At 41.7% G+C, this 21,639-nt stretch overlaps 1 protein-coding gene across 6 annotated transcripts in view; it reads left to right on the top strand.

Annotated features, from left to right (window-relative positions):
• Positions 1–21,639, top strand: part of EPN2 (epsin 2) — a 55,192-nt gene that overhangs the window by 13,589 nt on the left and 19,964 nt on the right. For 3 of the 6 annotated variants that reach the window (XM_017734048.1, XM_017734045.1, XM_008633611.2), the window contains exon 1: positions 18,999–19,806. In XM_017734048.1, the coding sequence (XP_017589537.1) occupies positions 19,212–19,806 (595 nt within the window). In that variant the 5' untranslated portion in view covers positions 18,999–19,211. Of the gene's footprint in view, positions 1–18,998; positions 19,807–21,639 lie in introns of those variants that run through there. The other 3 variants (XM_017734046.1, XM_017734047.1, XM_017734042.1) reach the window with 2 other exon arrangements.

Raw genomic sequence — 21,639 nt, 5'->3', positions numbered from 1 at the left:
TTATTTTGTCGTATTTTCAGTAATATCGTTGTTTGGGAGATGTGTATTAATGCTTTTAATCATTTTTAAGGGTCTGTTTTATATAGGGGGCTTGGACTGGATGATCTCCAGAGGTCCCTTTCAACCCTAATAATTCTGTGATTTTCTGTGGTTCTGTGATATTCTCTCTCTCCTTCTGTATTTATACATTGATACATAGTTATATATATGTATTTAAAATTTTTTACCTGCAGTACCTGTGATGCTACAGATTAGGGTTGGGTAGCCAGTGAGCTGTATTACATTAGGCATTATTGCTGTGAAATATATTGAAACAGTAATTATCACAGGCTGCCCGCAATGGAAGTCCCCTATTTTAAAGCCGTAAGGCTTTAATATAAATGTTAAAATATTCATGTTAAGATTTAAAGCTCTAAGGCTTTAAAACTGGTAGCGTTTGGTCTCAGTTTTATGGGTGTGTAATGCTTCCCCCTCCCTCTTCTCAAGTATGGTATTGACGCTGATCTGAAAAGCCAAGTGAGATTTAAAATTTACAGCAATTGGACATTTTTCTTGTTCTTATCTATTAAGAAAATACCCTGAATTATCTACATGCTCATCTATTTTCAACAGGAGGCCTAAAATACTTGTTAGGATTGTGAAGCTGTTGCAGATGTTATGGGCTGTGGAGTCTGACTTCAGGAGTTCAAAATTCAAATCAGGCCACGAGATTAAGTTTTATTATTCTCTCCACTGAAATACATGTTTTATGGTAATACAGAACTCTTGCATAATTCCAGTGTGTTGCTATGTTTTGTGAGACACAAGGTCATAGGAAATTGTATTGTTGGGATGTGAAATGTGGGATGAATGATTTTTTTAAAATTAGAAATATAAATATATTGTAATGGTATCTTTAGTAAAATGCAGCCTGTTTAGGAATTACTTCTCAGTATGTTTGTCTTGGCTGATTCTCAGATGTGTTATTTTTGAACCAACTCAAATATAGAGGTTTATTGGGAAGAATCAAAACTTTTGATAAATTTTCCTTTATAAGCGCAAAGTAATGGTAAACTAGCTCGACAGAATTTCAGAGATAATCTTGCCCATATTAAATATTTAACTATGTTATCAAAAATTATCAAGCACGAATGACCCATGAGTGTGCATTCCTGAAGGCGAAGTCTGATAAGGCCAAATTGACTGTGGGTTACATTTGAGGAAGTTTGACTTGGGGGTGCTGATTGTAACTTCCTTGATTCCAAGAAGTAACTCTTCAACATTACTCTTGTGTTACAACAGTTCTCTGACACAGCAGCTTGACTTTTGCATCTGCTGAGGAATGAAAATTATTATCAACCTTTAAGAAATGAAATGTAGCACTCACAGGATCTTAGAATCCCAGAATGGGTTGGGTTGGAAGGGACCTCGGAGCTTGTCCAGTCCCACCCATGCCATGGGCAGGGACACCTCCCACTGTTCCAGCTTGCTCCAAGCCCCGTCCAACCTGGCCTTGGACACTCCCAGGGATCCAGGGGCAGCCACAGCTTCTCTGGGCACCCTGTGCCAGGGCCTCCCCACCCTCACAGGGAGGAATTCCTTCCCGATATCAACATCCAATGCTGCTCTCTTGCAGTGGGAAGCCATTCCCCCTTGTCGTGTCCCTCCAAGCTCTTGTAAATAGCCTCTCTCCGTCTTTCTTCATCTCTCCATGGATTTTTCTCATGAGAAAAAGTAGTTGACCTGTTCTCTAGGTAGAAGCTAAGCAGTGGTGAGTAATACTTGGGTGGAAAAAGTCCTGTCTGTGAGTTACCTGATGGTTGTGGAAGGAGCAGAGGAGACATCCCTGACTGTCAGGAAGCCTGGCTGGTGATGGTCATGTTGGTTTTCACTTCCATTATTCCTGCAGTCACATTTAATGAAGAGTTCACAAACATCTGATGTCCAGTATAATGCAGGTAGCAGAAATGAATTTGGCTTGGACTGACCACATCATTATTTACATAACTGGTTAATCATGCTAATTTTGTTCCAGCTGTCAGCCATTTGATTACTTTAAAACTTGGAGCTTTTAAGAAGCCTCAAATCTTGGATCACTGCTGGGAAATGCCAAAGGCCTAATTTGTTACTTCATAAAAATGCTGATAGTCTCTCTTGATACAGATATCAGTGTTTTGTTTCTTTGGCTGGTTTTTTTTCCTTTAGAGGGAGAGAGAAATCATTAAATGATAATCAGTTTAGGGGAAATACATTAAAGAGTAGTTATGATGTTCCTGATCTTGCTTTTCTTAGGTCTTGTACATAGGATGGGGAAATGACTCTGGCTTTTGCTTGGTGTAGAAGAATGTAAGTTACTCTAATATCTTTCTTTAATGACTGGTACTCAGGAAGCAACTTCCCAGTCTTCCAGGGCCATATTTGCAGAGTGCTAAAGTGTCCCTTGGGATCTTGCTAATAGAAAATGAAATGTGCCTGGTTTGTAGGAATGCCTGTAATGTTCTTTTCCCACTTTGCCTCGCTCTGATCTGTGCGGGGAAAATATCGAAACGTACCAGTATCCTGCTGGCTTAAGTGCTTCAAAGAACAGCAGGTTTTTGTGTGTTTCAGTAGCCTGTCTGCTCATTAAGAAGGCAGGAGACTCCATGGAGGAGAACAACGTGGATTGCCATCCTCTGGAATAAAACCTGCCACAGCTGATTGTAGGTCTGTTAGCTTTGGTGTGCTCCAGGTTTGGTACAGACTGGGCTGTGCTGAATAACAGACCCTAAAAAGTCTGAGTTAATCAGTTTAGGTGGTTGTTACAGGACTGCTTTCCTGTTCTGGATGGAAAAAGAATTCAGAATGGATGAATGTGAGAGTGAATTCAGAGACTGTGGGCTTCAGGATGGATCTAGAACTCAGTGGCTGTTGGGTTGAGCCTCTCGGTGAGTGGTGCAGCAGGTAGAAAGCTACAGGAAAACTGGTATTCTTTATTTATAATTTTACAAATAACAGTTTTGTCTCTGGTTTCCAAATTTGGGATTTGCTTGATTTTATGATGCTGCTCCAAACCATTGATACGGGTCAGAAAGTTCTTTGGTGGTTTCTGTAGGTAACCACTGGTTGTAAGCAGAGTTTAAGGAGAGTAGCTTAAGTTACCAAGGTTGAGTTCTATGTAAATATCTAATAGTGGAGTTTGTGTAAATGATGATAGTAATTAGAAAATCAGTATATACAAATACTTTGTATTTGTTGGTTGCACTGACACTGGAGATATTTGCAGAATTCAGTTTGTAATTCACTATTATGCCTTTTTATATGGAAATATAACTTTAAGTTACTATGCTAACGAGATGCTTTTCTTCTGTATAGATAATTTTCAGCTCATTTTTCTGGTATTGGTGCAAAAATTGAACTTAAATTGATCTCAGAGCCAATTCCCTGTGTTGCATTAATTGTTAATAGTGTGTCTATCCGTTCCCTGTCACCCAGGGCTGTTAACATAAATGCCTCTAACTGGTGCCTCGAGCTTGTGTTCAAGGTCAGGCCTGGGCTGTTCACGCCTCCTGTGCCTTGGCTTGCAGAATCCAGCTCTGTGCGGGTGGGGAAACAGGAACTCAGGCACAGACAGGTCCCCACTGGCAGCGGGAGTGCAGCTGGCTCTGCTCTGGGGCTGGGTAAAACCAGTCCCAGCCCAGGCCTGGGTGCAGTTCTACCTTGGAGGCTCCCCTTATCTGTGTTTTATGGTGGAGGTGGCTGGGGGAAGTTTTAAGGAATCTGTCACACTCTGTTTTGTTGTCCTGATCCATACAAATTGTTTTCAAGGAATAGTTTTCCTTCTGCCATCAGGAGTGGAGCTCCCTGAGCTGTCTCAAGTAATTAGCTGAAATGTGTGCATGAGACCTCTGCAGTTTCCTTCCACAGTGTTCCTGCTCCTGTTTCCTTCCACATTGTTCCTGCCTTTCCTCCCAGAGCTGTTTTAGCCATGTTGTCTGCAGTGCCTGAGCCTTGTTGTGTCACCATATAGTAAATACTAAATGGTCATGAGGTCCAGGAGAGTTTGGAGGGTGACCCAGGCTGGAGGAGGCCTCTGTGCTGCTTCTGCAGGCTTGGGACAGACCCGGGCTCTTTCAGGCTTATCTGTTTCTCAGAATGCAGCACTCAGTGAACAATACTTGAATAAATTAAGGAATAATTTTTATTTTGAAAGTTTAAAGCTGCTTGTTAGTTTCAAACCGTGCCAGACACTTTAGCTAGAGATGTTTTATGTCCACCCTACAAGGCAGAAATCTGAAGACTCCCTTGTTTGCTTTTCAGTGTTGCAGGAGTTATGGCCAATTTTGGGGCTGAATTTTTAGAACTGCCTTCTTAAAATACATGATGGAGTCTGGGGGTCATGGCTGAAATTCTGCAGCCAGACACTGATTTAATCTCTCTCCAGTATAACCTCATAGAGACTTCCCTGCTCTTCTGGAGATGGCACTTACATAATGTGATGGCTTCTAAAATCCACCTGGGAGTTTTCATTATTTAAAAGCAGAAACCCAGGCAGAGCAAGCTCTCTACTTCTGTTTGTTGGGTTTGAGTTTTGCCACCAATAAATGCTACAACACATGTCGTAGCCCGGCTAGGGAAAAATACCAGCACGGGTGACAAGGTACTAATAATGTCTGGGATGTTCTTTTACATTTTTTTCTTTATTCTCCCAAATCATATTAATCTCTAGACTTAACATCAATTTAGTAGTTTCTGAACCTTTGCAAGGGCAATGGTCTTTTCAGAGCTTTGCTAGAACAAAGACATTTTAAGAATCTTAATAGAGAATCGTTTAATCTTATTACAACTGCTCCTGTTTAAATCACTTCCTTGTACTTAAATAACAATCTGTCACCAGCTATTTCTTGATTGTAGTTTTTGTCAGTTGCAATTTATCCCCTCCCTGATTTGGTTTTACTTTTTTTCTCCCCCTCCGATTGTGCAACCCTTGGGTTGGCAAAGTTCCTTCTTTCTCACACAGTTCTTCTGAGTCCACTGGGAGTAATCGCATGAGTAAATTGCTCACTGGTGGGAGGGTTGTGCGGTTCACAAGTAAAACCTTTGTGGGACAAACCCCACTAAAACAACTGATACAGACAGTTCTGATATTCCTCAGGGAGAGACAAAGCAAAGTATTTTTAAAGGTAACTTCCTCCCCTGAGATGGCAGCACAAAAGAATCCTGCAGACATCTTTTCCTGTAGGTAGGAATTCCGTTCCCAGGAGGTTCCTCGTGTGTTGCTGACTGGGTGAACAGACCCCAAACATCACCTTAGTTTTGTCATTCTGATTTTTATTTATTTATTTCTTTTTAGTGATGAGGATTTCTTCAGCCAAATCTGTTGACCCAATTGCTGCTGAAGCTGCTTTTCTACTGACTTTCAGCTCTGTTTGAACAGGGATGAGGCTTGTGACAACAGCAGTAAGGCAGAGATGTTTGCTCTAACCTATGAAATCAGCCAGAATTGAAGATAATTAATTAATCCTTATCCTGCAGTTCTGTTTAGAGCTGTTTTAACATGCCTGTTCTCTGGTGGATGGTCAAGCACAGTGTGCTCTGCCGCATGGTGTATGTAAAGGAAAGCACTTCAGTTGTTACTTGAAAACAGAACTTGAATACTTTTAATTATTCACTTAACTAATTAATCAGGGAAATACCCTCCCATTTTGTGACATGGCTGGAATGTGACTGGTAATGTCTGCTTAGAGATTCCTGATTATGCATTACCCTCAATATTCAGATCCAGGGAAGGTTTGGTGCATCTTTAAAATGCCCCTGCCCATGTATTTAATTATTTGATAAAAACCTGTTTCTCTAATGACCATTTGAAAGCATAAACTCGCCTCTGTTGTGTTATCTAATGAAATATTTGCCTTCTGAGCCCATCCTGCCTTATTGCAGGGGTTTGATTGCTTCTTGCAGTGTTCTGCTGCTTGCAGTGATTTTTTTTTTTTAAGGATGGAATGCTTATTACCTATGAGAAGTGTTACTATATTTTGCTGCTGTTGTTGAGCAGAGTTCATGAAGTTAAACTTTGTCTACCAATTTAGAAGAGTTTCTCAGTAAGTCAAGATAATGCCTCTGTTGGAATGTTTTTAGATAAACAGCATAGGTGACGCCGGCTTCTTCCCTTAGGAGTATGCAAATGCAGATCGGAAATCAATGTTTAATACTGTAATTTTTTGAGAATCTACCATTTATGTATATTTTTAAGGCAGAAATTTCTACCTGCTGCTCAGAAGAACAGCATGACTGTCCTTGCACTGGATTATGATTGTGCAGCCCATGTTTTTTCATACTTTTTCACCAAAGCAGCTGCTGCTTTCTGGAGATTTTATTGGTACATGGGTGACTCCTCTGAAAGATATTTATGTTTATATGTTTACTGGTTCTCTTGGGAAGCTTTAATAAGGAAGTTAAAATACAGGAATGTTTATAATTGGTTTGACTTGGCTTTCAGAATTCTTGTAGAGAAGCTGAGGTATAAAAGCTTGAGTCGAGCAAAATCACTTTTAAACTGGTTTATTGCGGAGGAGCACTGAGGTAAATCATCAAAGGATTTTTAGTCTGCAAAACTGCTTAAGTGTTGTGTTTAAAATTTACAAATCGCTGACCCCTTTGTGAGACACTGAGACAGACTGACATGTCTGGCTCTTTTTTACGTTTGACTACCTAGTGAATAATCTCTTTTTGCCTGGCCTGCTGCTTTAAACACACTGAGTGCTGCAATTGCCATTTTGTTGTCTGTCTGCCAACCAATAGTGTCTGTGTATATTTAATTTCATAATAATACGACCATAGGATGCCTCCAAGAGTATTTACATCGGCTTTAAAAGTCAGGATAAAGGTATGGCTGGAGATTTGGAATTTTGGGGAGTGCTCTGCTGCGTGGTGGGAGCTCTGCTGAAATGTTGAGGAGTGGAGAACAGCAGGAGAGTTTTGTAGGTTGTCTTCATTATTCTGTTTTTCATTTGCTTTATGAGGGGGGTTCTGTTCTGTGGGAGATGGTCTGGATCAAACAAAGTGTGAGCACATCCTTCCCTCTGGAGGTGTGAGGGACCTGTTGATCTGGGGCTGACTGGGATCCGTGGTTTTTAGTGCTGTTGGCTTTCCAGGTGTGAGTGCAGGAAACACGCTCCAACATCCTGAATGCAGGAACACTTTTGTTATGTATGCTCTGTGCAAAATTGTGTCTGGATGCCTTGGCTTACAGCCAGGGTTTTAATCTCTTCTTTTTTGTGTCAGCTTGGATAGTGTATATAATACTATAGTGCCTTTTCCTGTCCCTGGAAATGCTGATTTTTAGTTTTATTTTAAGAAGGGTTTTCTTTTTCTTACTCAGAAGAAAAATAAAGTTTAAAGGAGGAGGAAAGTCTGTGCTGTATTTTTTTTTCTTTTTTGTTTCTTGTTGTAGTTTATAGAAAGGCCTGAAATTTGCTGTAAAAGCTTTGTCTCTTGTCTCACAAATTCAAAATTTAGAAATGGGGCAGGGCAAGGTGGGGAGGGGTCTCACAAGGAGTGAGAGAAGGGGAGAATGAAAAACACACTGAGTGCCCGTCAAACGTATGAAATGGATGTGCCTTTAGATGCCACAAGGCATTCTTCCATCCAGCTTGACTAGTCTTTTGTCAAAACTCCTGGTTTAACAATTTAAATAAAATATGGTGAATTTGGCATTTTCTGCTTCATGGGAAAGCAGAGTAAAAGAGAATTAAGCCCCGCCTGCCGCTTCCATGCTAAACAGATGCAAATCAGAGCCCCCTCTCGCCAGTTGCATCTTCTCTCCTTATGGGTTTCATTGTTTTGATGAAAGCTGCTCTGGCGCCAACTCCCAGCCCAGAGGGCAGGTGAGAGGAATTAAAAAAATCCCAGATTCCAGCTCGGTGATTAACATATCTTTTGGAGCTTGTAATGTCATCGTTGCACACAAAACAAAGTCGCAGCAGCTTCACAGAGCAAGAGGTTTGTCAGAAAGGCAAACATCAAAGTGGCAAGAAAAGAGGAGTTTATTTAAAATATAGCAGAAAGACTTAGAACATTCGTGCTAACCTATGAGAGCTATTAAAAATTTAAAAAAAGCCTTTGAAGCCAAGCATTAAAGATTTAATAGTATTAATTGAATTAAGCCGTGGGAGTTGAGGATATGTAGACACATGTGTGAGTGTATGTGCTCTGAGACATCATCTGTGTTAAGGCAGCAAGCGTACTGAGAGTTGAAGTAACTTTGCTTGCTTTAGAAGGGCTACCTTAACAAAACCCTCTTTATTCTTGGGGTTAATTAGAGATACCATTACAACTGAGAGTGTAAACACAAGGAAGGGACTTAGAGAGATGGAAAACTGCAGAGCCCACCAGCCTTGACATCCCTGGGCAAAGCTGGCAAAGTAGTTTCCAATCTACATTTAAGGATAATTTTGTTTATATCATTAAGGCCTATTTTTTTTTTCAAGAATAAATTCCTTTTCCTTTGTTATGAGAACAGTAATTTAATACTGTTGTACTCCAGCCACAGGTAAAGTCTTTTTTTTTTTTTTTTTTTTTTTTTTAGCTGAATTTCCATGTTACTTGGTAATTATTCTTTTAAGACTGGCTGATTTTGGTAGCTTTTAGCTTTTCTTATGTATAGAACTTTCACTGTTAGGAAAACTTGCTGGAGGAAGAAGTTTGTCCCTCCATAGCTCTGTAAATAGACACCAAAATAAAATCACAGTCCAGTGTGTGGCAATAACGATCGCAGTAACCTGGTGTTGAGGGGTTTTTGTTATTTTTTTTCTTTGCAAATTAAAAACTCAATTTAAGGCTTAAAGTATTTGCCACATAGATTAAAAAGCAGGGAAAACCCAAATCCTTGTGTCATTTATAGAAAGAAAGAGCACTGAAAGCTCCTTGCAAGCCTGCAGGTGGCTTGGCAAAGGAGGGAGATGTCCAGGAGGAGCAACTCCAGGCAGGATTTGATGGCTGTGGGAATACTGGTGTGGAAAGGCACGGCCAACCCCATCAAGAGGGATAACAGAGCTGGGGGGGATCTCAATACATTCATTTTTCCTTCTTCAGGGAGGTGGTTGCTGGCAGTGTGAGGAGGGTTGTGTGAGCCCTTCCTGCTGCAGATGTAGTTACTAAATGATTCAGCACGATGCTGTGCCCACGGATTGGAGCAATATTGATGAATTCATTACTGCTCTCTGATGGATGTTAATGGGCTAGAATTTCTTCTGTGCATTTGGACTAGGTGGAAAGCTCTTGAAAAAATGAGAAAATGGAGTGGGTGAGTTTTTAAGCCACTTTTGTGTTCTGCTTCTAAATCTGACGAGAGAATGTTTTTAATGACTTGCATGAAACCACTAGTCAAAACAATAATCACCAGGCAGAGACAGCAGGCAGCTCTGGGAGGGACAGGGAGGAGCAGTGCTACACAAGGGATTTATTGCTTTTTGTTTAATATATCCCAAGCCATAATCAGCTGCTTTGAAAACAGAGGTAGGTATTGCCTTCTCCATGTGGATTCCTTAGGAGATATCTGGAGTCCCAAGGACAGGAGCAGAGTTGCTGCTTGCAGGGTATCAAAGCTAAGGGGGTAGAACATGTTCTCTGCAAGAGCTGAGTGGAAGAAAATGACCTTTTAATGATGAAACAGGCACAGATGCTTTTGAGTAACAAGTCTTTGTCATCCTCTTTGAAACGAACAAGCTGCCTCCCACTCAAATAATTTTCCGTCTAAATATCCAGAATAGATAAAAGAGTAGGTAGAATTTTACTGCTGGAGGATGGATTCAGAAAACTTGAGGAATTGTTCTGCTGACAGCTGAAAATTTCTGTATATCTGCATAGGAGAATGTGGGATTCACTGGCGTCTTCAAACCAGATTTTTTTTTCCCCCTAATTCCACAAAAATCAACAAAATAATAATAAAATAATAACAAACCTAAGCATTGGTGAACAAGGATGACTCTTCTTTGTGCCTGAATGAAGGAATTGGAAAGTTACAAGCAGCAAAATGAGGCAAAATCCTTATGTCAAATGTGCTGATTTTTTAAAAAAATATTTTAGTGATTCACTTCCATCAAAGCTGAACTTAAAAATATAGCTTAGAATCAGGAACTGGGGCAGCACAGAAGTTGACCAAAGTGACTTATTTTTATATTATTCAATATTCCTGAGTTCTATTTCCTGGTAACCAGAATCCAGTGTAAATCCAGGCTGCTGGTGGCACAGCTGGGACCTCTCCTCTGGAATTGCTCCTGTCAGGGTGGTGGTGCTGGACATGTTAGACAGGTCTGATAGGAAGAGGGAGAAGAGGTGGGTTGGTTTGGGAAAGATTTTGGAAACTGTGGTGTGTACAGTATGAAAAGATAGGAGATATGGAGGAGTCAGAGGGAAAGCTGCACATTTGGTGTTGCAGGACAGAGCTAAAATCGGTGTGGGAAAAGGGCAGGGCTAAGATTTTATGAAGTTTGGTATTTTGAGAGTGAAGGACCAAATTTCTTCCTTTTCTGTGGCTGTCTTCAACATGGAATTGCTGTTACTAGGCAGGAAAAGGAGATTTCCCAGAACCCCTGTTTGCAGTCCTTACACAGTCACCTGCTGAAGCAAGTCCCAAATCTAAACCACCATCATCAACTTCACCACCAGTTTGAGCTTCCCAGGTGCAGCTTTGCCTGGTGAGCTGTAACTGGAGACTGCTGTTGAAATGACTGGTGCTCCCCTTATTTGGGGTGTTCTTTCAAGTAATTAGAGTGACCTTGGGATTAATTGGTTGGGTGACGTGATCGGTGAGCAGCCCCAGCTCTGCCTGTCCTGCTGGCCTGCCCCGATGTGTTGGATCAGGTCACAGAAGCCGTTCCACCTGGAGATCTGGTGTGAGGCAGAGTGGAGCAGGCAGGAGCTGGGCTCTGCCTTCTGAGAATCCCATCATCAGTTCTTCTCTGAGCCCGACTGCTGGGCAGCAAATCCTGCTGTGGAGCCCTGGGCTTTGGCCAGAACATTCCTCCGGCGAGGGGCAGGGAGGTTTTTGGGATGTGTTTCCTGCTTTGCAATCTTACAGCAACTTAGTCACAGAATCCCAGAATGGGTTGGGTTGGAAGGGACCCTACAGCTCATCCTATTCCACCTGCTGCCATGGGCAGGGACACCTTCCACTATCCCAGGTAGCTCCAAGACCCATCCAGCCTGGCCTTGGACACTTCCAGGGATGGGGCAGCCACAGCTTTTCCAGGCAACCTGTGCCAGGGCCTGACAGGGAAGGATTTTCTCCTAAAGCCCAGTCTCATGAGCACACAGCTCACGTACCTGAATTTCTGAGGGTTGGTTAAAGCAATCTGATGTTGCTACCAGCTCTGATAGTTGAATTAAGACATTGTGTTGACGTTGCAAGATGATTGTGCAAATCTGGTGGCTGTGAGGGAAGGCCCTTGAAATGTTATGCCGTGAATGGACATCGATGAATGTAAGCAGGATATTAAATCAATCTCTGTTTTCTCTGCAGGCTTGTAATTTGTTTTTTAGAAAAAATAGTGTTTGGATGTATGGGCAGGTATTTCTTGGCATCCTGTACTTTTCCTTAGAAATGCATGTAATAAAATAACAGTAGTAATCCTTTAGCTTCTGCCAGTAGAAACATGGAGAGTTAAACTGTTTTTCCCCCCTAATCTTTGTCATGGTGAGCATTTGCCTCTGGCCTACTGAGTGTATTAATGTGGTTTCATGTCTGTGGTGTGTAGGAGGATGGGAGAAACTGCACTTGGTGACATCTGCTTCATATTAATAAAAGTGCAAAATGAATTTAGTTAATGAAATCATCGGGTAATTTTAAGTAGCAGGTATCTTCCCAAAACACATTCCCAAAATATGGAGTCTGATATGTGAGCACACATCTAGATGAATATGAATTTTAAAAATTGCAGTTCTTCAGGTAAACACTGGGGCTTAAAGAAGGGAGTTGACATTTTGTAGTCTTGTATTTTTTGCAGTTCTTCCTGTGTTCAGGTTGATCTGTGAGGGCCTGAGCAGGTGCCTGTCACCCCATAACAGCCTAAGTGACAAGGCTGGACTTATCTAATTAGTAATAAATTCTAGGACCCATTATCTGGCAAGCATATTGGATATCCTCTTCCCTTCCAGAAGGAAAATATGAAAGAAGTGTCTCCTACTTTCCTTACTTCAGTTGAAAACACTGTTTGAGTATACCTGGTAAGCCGAATTTATTTCAGATTGTTACCTTTGAGTCAAAGCACACATTGGGTGATTATTTTTCCTACTCAATTTGTGAGGAAAACAGACGAAATGCTTTCGTTGAAGCAGGTAATCCCCAGAGAACAAATTCCTTTGGGGAGTTTGGGGAGGTATTTTCATTGCCCTGGTGGATTAATTTGCATTTGGAATTTCTGGTTCAGTGAGTAATGGCCTGACCTCACACTGGTCTGTAATTCTGCAATATTCTGATATTCACTGCACACCTGGTACTTGCTGTATGAAGAATCAGCTGAGTGCACTGTGGGTGACACTTGACCTGGCCGTAGAAGGAGGAATGTGTTATTTTTAAAGAGCTGTTGTCAAAGCTCGTAATCCTAAAATTAGATCCCGATGCAGGTCAGATTTGGATTGTTAGCAGTGATCTGCAGGTCTGGCAGAGCTGTCCCCTCTCCCAGCCCTTCAGAGCACATTTGCAGCCATTCTGTCAATAATTCCAGCTGCAAATGGAGCTGGGGGTGACAAAGCCCCAGCACTGGTGGCTTGGCAGGTCTCAAAAGAACATGGCCAGGTGGTGCTGCTGTGTGAGGCAGGTCAGAGATCTGCTCCTCACCCCCCTTCCTGTGCACTCTGAGAAATGAGCTCCCCATGGAGCGCAAATCCTGTCAATTTAAGGAGACAAGGAGTAAGAAAAGGTGGTATGGAGAAAACTGAACCAGATTTGTGTCCAGAAATCTCTTTTATTGCTAGAAGTCTGCCCAAGCTGGAGTTACTTTCCCTCAGTGAGGCTGAGACAGGACTGTAAAACCAGTGCAGAATTGAACCTTGGCAGGCTTGAATATGCATAAATTTGAAGGAGAATTATCTTCCAGCATTAACTCTTTAAATAAAGAAATAATTTGGCCACCTGCTGTCTGTGAAAGCTGACCTTGTTCTCTCATTTGTAAAAGGGAGTGGAAAGCTTCCAAAACTTTGGATTTTGAACCATTTCCTCTCCTCAGAAATTACATTGAAGAAGACAAGCATTTAAGCTGTGAAAAATGGAAATGAAACCTTTCCTCTGGAGTTAACCCTGTTCTCCAAACCCTTTGCCAATCTGTATTTGTAACTCGTTTCCTAAATAATTTTGAAGGTTGAGGAAGGGCATTGATGGGAATTTCAAGCTCTTCATTTTGCTGTTTTATTCCCATGAATTGCTGTTTTCTCTGCTGTACAATAACGAAAGAGAGCTAATAAGTGTTCTGCTTGTTGGCTTTTATGTGTAGTGCCAAGTGTCTTCTCTTCTCTTAGTCCTCTCCTCCAAGTGGCCACGATGCACAGTTGCCCCTTTTCCTGTTTGGTTTTGGGAACAGCGTTTGGATTGCAGACGAATATTGTATCTTAGGCAGGGTAATGATACCCTCTGGTCAGCCAGTTGTTCCCTGAGACTAATTTATGAAAAGAGAAGAAAAATCAGAAAGAGAATTGGTTACATTTGAAAATCTGCCTAGCAGTGTGGATTTAGTGTAAGAAAAATGCTTTTTTCCTGCATTATATTCCTGGTTTTTATATAAAGGTTTGTGCACAGGTTTTTGTTTTTTTTTATTTTTGAGCCGTTTGTGGAAAATGAGACTTTCTAAAATACAGGGGGCTTGGATTTATACACGTAATGAGCTATCCCAAGAAAACCAGGATGGGAATGTAGTGTCAGGTAATGGGAATCCTTTTTGCCATAAATCGGAGCTGACTGCTTGCTGGGATTGGCGTTGTGTCTGCAAGTGTGGTGTTGGTGTCTGTCTGTCTGGGGGACTTCTTCCTCAGTCAGCACCTGGCAGCACCTTCTCTGAGCCTGATCCTTTGCAGATTGGCAAGAATTCCCTGATTTGTCCTGGAATACAGGTCCCTGAGGATCACCTGCCTCTGTCATTGCAGCCCAATAGCAAGGAGAGCAGATCTCTGGGGGGGTGTGTGTACTCCCACCTGGGAGGTGAGGCAGTAAGGCAGGGATATTTTTATATAGATTGGTGTCTGTAGATTCAGATCACAGATGACTGAATTAATAATTATTTTCCAAACCTCACTTTTCATGCATGTGACTTACAGTAAATGTCTATTCTAAGGATATATGTTGTCTGTAATACTGTTAATTAAAATTTTATGCAAATGTCTGGTGAACTCATGTTTAATGTTAATTTTCACACTTGCTGTTAAAGGCTTTTCGTATATTTCCGGTGCATGCTTAGCTGGGCTATGTAGATCTTTACCTTCAGGCTGATATGAAGGGCATTTTATCAGCGCAGACAAATCCTGGTTGGAGTTTTACATTCCAGAGGTGTGAATGGATTCTGCTGAAAGTCTGTCTGTAGGTGGATTTGTGTGGCTGTTTGCTGTGAACTGAGTTTGTGAAGGATTTTGTGGCTTGGCCTTGGTTCTGTGTTAGTCTCAGCAAGTTAAAGATGTTTCCTCATGCAGATTTCATTCACTGAGCTTAATCTCTTGTGAGAGAGATGAGAAGTTCAGTCAAGAATTCCTTCTGTCTGCATGTTGTGTGTAAAAAAGCACCATGAGAATTCGTTATTTGTGTAATGAAACTGTTGGAATAAGGAAAAGGGGATGGGGTGTTTCCTTCCAGGTTACCCCTGGTAACACAGGTACGCTTCACCTCCTTGTCTGCAGATCTGTTTGCTTTTCTATTTGAAAATGTCAAGATACTTAAAAATCAGAGAAAATGCCTTGTAGGGACCAAGAAAGAAAATGAGGAAGACTCCCCAAGACTAAACTGTTTAACTTCACAGAAATCTGCTCAAGCCTTTTTCCTGCTAACCAGAAACAGCAGCTTTAATCAACTGGTCTCACTTTCTGCTTTCTTTGCAACTCTGCTGTTAAAAATGCAAACTCACATTTTTGCTGAAGTTGCAAGTGCATTGTGCTTCCTTGTGGCTTGTTGTGAGAAGTTAATTCACTGAGGTCTCTGGAAAAAAAAATACCTAAACTTTCTGTGTAAGAATTTAATCATGTGTTAGAAACGGTTCCTTACTTTTATGCAGTCGGGGTATTTGGCTTTTTGATCTCTATAATGGTAAAAGAGGTTGTTGTGGTGCTTCAAGACTTGGAGCAATCCAGGAAAAGGCTTCCATTGTGTGGTGAGGGAGCAGAATGTGTAAAGCAGGTACCAAAGGCTTGCAGGGCTCTTGGTGAGGGCCAGTCCCAGTGCCAAGGCAGGACCTTGAATATTGGTACAGCTGTGTTGCTGAGGGGAGCAACAGCTCCAACAGCTTTGCTCTCCTGTCATCCTTAGTGCTTTTAATAGAGTAAAATGAAGTTTAGAGTAAGTTGTCTGTAATGAGTTTTGAGTAAAGATGAAAACATATCCATCAAGAAAAGGAAAAAACAGACATTAATGTTTCTCTCGTTAAAGGCCTTGGTTTTCAGGACTTGAAGATATGAAAGTGAAGAATCACTCAGCGATGATGGATTGATGGGTTTTGAGTCTATTACAGAACAACAAGTGAAATATTTAATTTCCTGAAGGAGTGTAAATTGCTGGTTTCTCTTAATCCAGTGTGTTCTCTCCTGTGTTTGCTCTGTGGTTGTTTTTCTGAAGCTCTACTCCAGACTTAGAAAAGGGTCCAGTTTGGAGTTCTTCCTTTGTTTTCTTCAAACACAGGTGCCTGCTCTCCTAGTGGATGTAATTGGGAGGGAATGAAGGCTCTTTGCTATCAGGTTTTTTGGACCTTGACAGCTTTGTGTTGCATTTAATCAGCTCCAAAAGTGAGCCAGGGTTGAGTTGTTCTTACTTGTCTTGCAATCTGCTGTTCAACAAAGCTTAGGAGACTTAAAAGTTGAGTATTTTTCCTGTGCTGTTGTGTAAAACTGGCTGGATTTAGTGCAAGAGAGAGTAAAGGGAAGCAGTCTCGTGTCGTGAGGGTGGTTAATTCTTCAGGGATTTACGTGTGAAGTATTAAACCAATTTTTTCAAAAGTTTGTGAAGTTGTAAGTAATAAAACTTGTCTTTGATTGGAGAGATAAACACAGGTGAAGGCACTTGCTCCTGTAGTGTACATGTAGAAATATTTTGGGAAGGCCTCTCATCCCTGGCCTTGAAAGAAATAAAACTCTCATCAGGCAAGAATGTTTTTCATAGATTTGCAGTAGGTTAAAAGACAGGAAACGGGGTTAGGAGTAAATGTTGGTTCTCACAGGGAAGGGCTCTTCCCAGCCAAGTGTCCTGCCAGAGATCAGTGCTCTTGCAAATACTTCCTTTTGCACATTGTCCCTAAATAACAAGGCCAAATTGAAGCAAATTAGTCAAATTTGAAATTAATCTTGAATTGAAAGGAATGATGAAAAATTGAGACCTGCTGAGGGGCAAAGTGGCAGGTGAAATGCACAGAGAGAAGAAATGCGCAGTAGAAGTACAATTCCCAAGAGTCACATGGAATTTTAGGAAGTATTTGATAAATGGGGAGTGCTAAGCAGTGAATGACCATGTTGTGATACAAACTTTTGTTGCTGCCAAATCTGAAATGCAGAGTGCTGGGAACTGTGTGTATCTCAAGAAATGGGAGTGTAATCTGTGCGTGGAAAGACCACAGGGATGATGGAGGTACAGAGAAGCTTCTAAGTAGCCTGCATTTCAGGAAGACCTCAGCTCAGAAGGAGTTGGCCAATTCCTGTAAAACCATGAGGGACATAAACAAGCTCAAGGTGATGTGTTCCTTCTTAGAAAACTGAAGGAGTTGTTAGTTCAGCGTGGTCACCATGCCACTGGTTGTACCTGCTGAGGGTGACTCATGTGGCTTTTGGAGGGGTTGGGAGAGGCCCAGTGTGCCCATTGCTGTCTCCAAGGTGTCCAATTTGCTGATAACACAAGGCAAGGGAATATAAATGTTTCTTTCTCATGCTCTTTGCACAAGAATTTGTGTCTAAGGATGTCAGGCTTGGTGGACTTTTTATCCAGCTGGTGTAGAAGGTTTTGTCGTTCTCCTGGGTTTGGTTTTTCATGTTATTCACTGCTTTTCTGGTTGAAAAAGCTCAGTTTTTATGGGGGGATAGGCTGCTTCTGCTCTGGGATCCATATAGTCACCAGGATTGTGTCCATGATTCCCCTGGCACTTGGATCCTCTGCTGCCTCCTGCTTTGCCAGCTGAAGGAGCTCCTGCCTGCAGCCTGCTCCCAGTTCAGTGTGAACATCCAGATCCCCTGGATAACTGGTTTCAGCTTGGCTGGGAAACCTGCCTTAACCCCTTCTTGGCAAAAAGAAGTGGTTTAGGCTAAATAAGATGTACATTGTGCTTCTTCTATTTAATTTTTATCGTTGCCTCACCTTTTGCAAGTCACGCATTAGAGAGTGATCACAGGGGCAGGTGAGCCAACAGATCTGGGCAATATAAACTTCCAGAGGGAAGGAGCAGTCATGGAATGTTTATGTAGGATCAACATTTTCAACTTCTGGGTTTGTAACACCCAGAACTTAAATGTCCCAGGAGATGTCCCTTTTTATTCCTGTTGCTGTGAGCCATCTGCCACCAGATGGACACTGTCCTACAGCTGGTTCTAAATATTGGGGAGAACACCAGGGGATGCAGTTTACCTGAAGTTTAGTGATGATTGCATTCAAAGTTAATCTTCCATCATGTCATAAGAGGTTTTTATTCTGCCAAAAATCAACTTTAGTGGAAGAAGAGAAAGTAAAACAACTCCTTAGGTGTGTTCTGTGGTAATTTAACCTGCCCAGAAAGGTTTCCAAGGAAGGGAGTATGTCTTTATGCTAAAAAAAGTCATTATAAACCTGTGTTGGCACTGAATTCCGCTTTCATTCCAAATGGCACTGTAGTAATTTGAAGAATGATAACAATGTCAGGCTTGAAATCTGTGCTTTCCTTGTCTCCAGTGTCTCTGTAAGGGATGGGGTTGGTTCTTGGGAGTGTTTGGAGGAACATTATTAAAAGACATCTGGAATGGGCATCCCTGTGAATGTGGCCAGTTCAGTTCCAGAGTCCCTGCTCAGTGTTTGTGCAACTGGTGACTCTCAGGGCTGTTCTGTGTTAATGTAATGGCAAATCTGCCAGTTTGCTCAAGTAATTTATTCCAAAGCTTAATAGGCCTCTGTTTACTTGAAACAGTGACCTTAACTAAAGAACTGACACAGCTTTCCAGCTCCACAGCTTGTCCTTGGCTTTTCTTGCCAATCATTTTGGCTTTACAATTCCATTCTCATATAATTAAAAATTCTTCTGTGCTGTGTGAAAGACACACAGAGCAGAAACTGTGGATCTAATGAGTGTTGTCAAATGTACAAAGTAAATGCATTTGGGGGAAAAAAAAAATTCCTTCTAATCTGCTTATCATGAAAGGTCACCTTGAGTTAGAGTGTGTAGGGCCACAGGATCTCGATCCTGAGACTGAGAGTGCTTTAAACTTACCCAGGGTTTCAGAAATTGCTTGGTTGGTTTTTAGGAAGTTTGCTTGTTCTCTCTGGATGCAGATTCCTAGTGTTAGAGGGATGCAAGTGGCTGCTGAACATGGAATTTCTCATGTGGTTTCATCTGAGCTCTGTAATTTCTGTAATTAAAAATTCTAGATAGGTTTTACTTTGGTCTCCAGATTGGACTTCATTTCTGGTTTGCTTTTAAAATTTTGCCTTTGTATCGGCATGATTGTCGTCTTGCTTTTGTTTTGCTCAGCACTTCAGGTTTTTAATCTTAAATGTTTAATGCGACTCATGAGAAGAACAAGTTGTTTTCAAAATCAGAAGAAATTCAAGGAGGAAAAAATTCATCTAGGAAAATTTCTCCCAAATGTGTGTGGCTTGCTGGCTGTGCAGGAACGATCAGACCCAACTAACCTGCTTTGTTTTCTTTCCTCACTCAGGTCATGATTTTCATTTTCTCGTGTGATCCTCTTGAGGAGAGGAAATGATTGTAGTGGAACGTGTTACAGATAAGCCACTGATACGGAGCCTTCGCAGTTCAGAAACGTTCCTAGAAGAGCAAATTTAGCCCTTTGTTGTTTGTGTTCTGGAATCTGTCTTGGTAAAAAGGGAAATAAAAATGACGACTTCGTCTATCAGACGGCAGATGAAGAACATTGTGAACAATTACTCAGAGGCCGAAATAAAAGTTCGGGAAGCGACCTCGAATGACCCCTGGGGTCCTTCCAGTTCGTTAATGACTGAAATAGCAGATCTGACCTACAATGTTGTGGCCTTTTCTGAAATTATGAGCATGATCTGGAAACGACTGAATGACCATGGCAAGAACTGGCGACACGTGTACAAGGCCCTCACTCTCTTAGATTACCTGATTAAAACTGGGTCCGAGAGGGTGGCCCAGCAGTGTAAAGAGAATATTTTTGCTATCCAGACATTGAAAGATTTTCAGTACATTGATCGAGATGGGAAAGACCAGGGCATCAACGTGAGGGAGAAATCCAAGCAGCTGGTGTCCCTTCTGAAGGATGACGAGCGCCTCAAGACAGAGAGGGCCCAAGCCCTGAAGACCAAAGAACGCATGGCTCAGGTGGCCACTGGAGTGGGCAGCAACCAGATCACCTTTGGCCGAGGCTCCAGTCAGCCCAACCTATCCACCAGCTACTCGGAGCAGGAGTATGGAAAGTCTGGAGGATCCCCGGCATCCTACCATGGCTGTAAGTACAGGCAAACACATCCCAAAGGCTTATTCCTTTTCTTTTGAGAGTTGCTGTTGGAGGTGGGAGCAAATGGTGCCTTTGGGAGAGTGGAAATGCTGCCTGCGAGGGGCTGGGATTTGGGATCTCTGTGGATCTGCTCCATGGTATTGATGTCTCTTCAGATGCCTGGTTAAATATTTGCTTTGGAGAGGATGTGTGTGGTGACGGAAATCGATTTAAAAAGCCCTTGTTTACTGTCAGTTCCCAAAGGTAGCATTGCCAGGCCGCTCTTGTGAACGTGTTCCAGTGTTTGATGTGATGGGGAGGGTGTGAAGGGGTTTTTCTGTTTGTTTCTGGTTTTACAAGGAGTCCTTGAAAATGTGTTCTTTTTGTTCAGTATGGAATCATAGGATGATTTGGGTTGGGAGGGAATTTAAAGCTCATCTCATTCCACCCCCCTGCCATGGGCAGGGACACCTTCCACTGTCCCAGGTTGCTCCAAGTCCCATCCAACCTGGCCTTGAATTAAGAATAAAGAAGAAATACAGAATATTTCCTGGATCATTTTGCTACTTTATGCTGCTCCTCTTGTACTTTGGCAACAATGCTGCTGTTTAATTTCCTTTATTGCTTACTCAGCAGTCCTTGGAGGAGGAATGCTTTGAATCTGTATTTAAATATTCTCAGTATTTGGTGTGTGAGTGTCTGTACTAAATACTGTACTTCATTCTTAAAAAATTAGTACAGTGATGTGGGAAGAACAAATTCTTTCCACCACTGCTTGGGGGGACTCCCTGTCATGTTAGGAAGAGGCCTGATTTGGCACTAAATCCTCCTTAATGTAAGTAATGATCGGATGAAAGCTGCTTTGGCTGGAATGTCAGTGGTTGTGGTCTAATTCTGAAGGAAAATCATTTCTTTAAATGAATGTTTAGAGTGTGTGGAGGGCTGTAACTGAGCCAGGGTGGAGAAACCATTGAGCACCAGTTTTAGGAATCCGAAGTTTGTCATGTCCTGGGTCCCAAAGTGCTTCTGAAATCATAAATCCATGAGTGGGGTCAGCCCTGCTGACATTTGCAGGAGGAGATAGCAAGAAAATCAAACCAGGATGGAGAACAGTTCTCTCTCTGTTTAAAGCTATGGAGGAGCAGGAAAAAAATACTTGATTTCCAAAAGGAAATACTTTTAGGATACAGAGTACAAAAAATGTGAGTGAAGGTTTCCAGGTATGAGAATTTTTGATCTTGTCTTTTAATTAGCTGTAGGATAAGAAACATCTTAATTTTTCTGTAATAATCATATTTCTATCTATTTGTATTTTCTATATTTATGTAGTTTTTCTATAATAACCATGCATGAGCACTGTGAATTTTTAAAGAAAAGCTTGTATATCGCTACCTCAGTAATAACAACATTTTTTCTTTTCAAATCTGTAGATTGTTGTTAACTACAACAAAATTTCTTAATTTAGAGGTAGCTTGAAATATTGCTTTTAACTTGGGCTGATGGGCTGAAATAAGTGACTGAGGTATGCTGAGCACACCTTGCGTTTCACAGGGCTATTGCTCCACCAGTCCCAGCTTTAATTAATGCCTGGAACTATTGTCTGGCATCTTAAATGCTACCAGAGGCTCCAAACCATTCCTCACAGCAGGGCTGAGCAATGCAGGGCGTGTCCCCGAATTGTTCTCAGACGCTTTAGGAATTTTGATGGGAGAAGCAGCAAGTTTGGCTGTGCTCTCAGTATTCCGAAGTGTGGATTTACTGGCTGCTCCCACTTCCCTGTGTGTCTCCTGTGGCAGGATTGCTTTGGAGATAATGATTCCTTAAGCTTTTTTTTTTTCCTCACCC

Source organism: Corvus brachyrhynchos, unplaced genomic scaffold (assembly GCF_000691975.1).
Source record: "Corvus brachyrhynchos isolate BGI_N302 unplaced genomic scaffold, ASM69197v1 scaffold5, whole genome shotgun sequence".
NCBI classification, from domain to species: Eukaryota; Metazoa; Chordata; class Aves; order Passeriformes; family Corvidae; genus Corvus; species Corvus brachyrhynchos.
The sequence above is the reverse complement of the archived record's forward strand: the minus strand, read 5'-3'. Positions and strand labels throughout refer to the sequence as shown.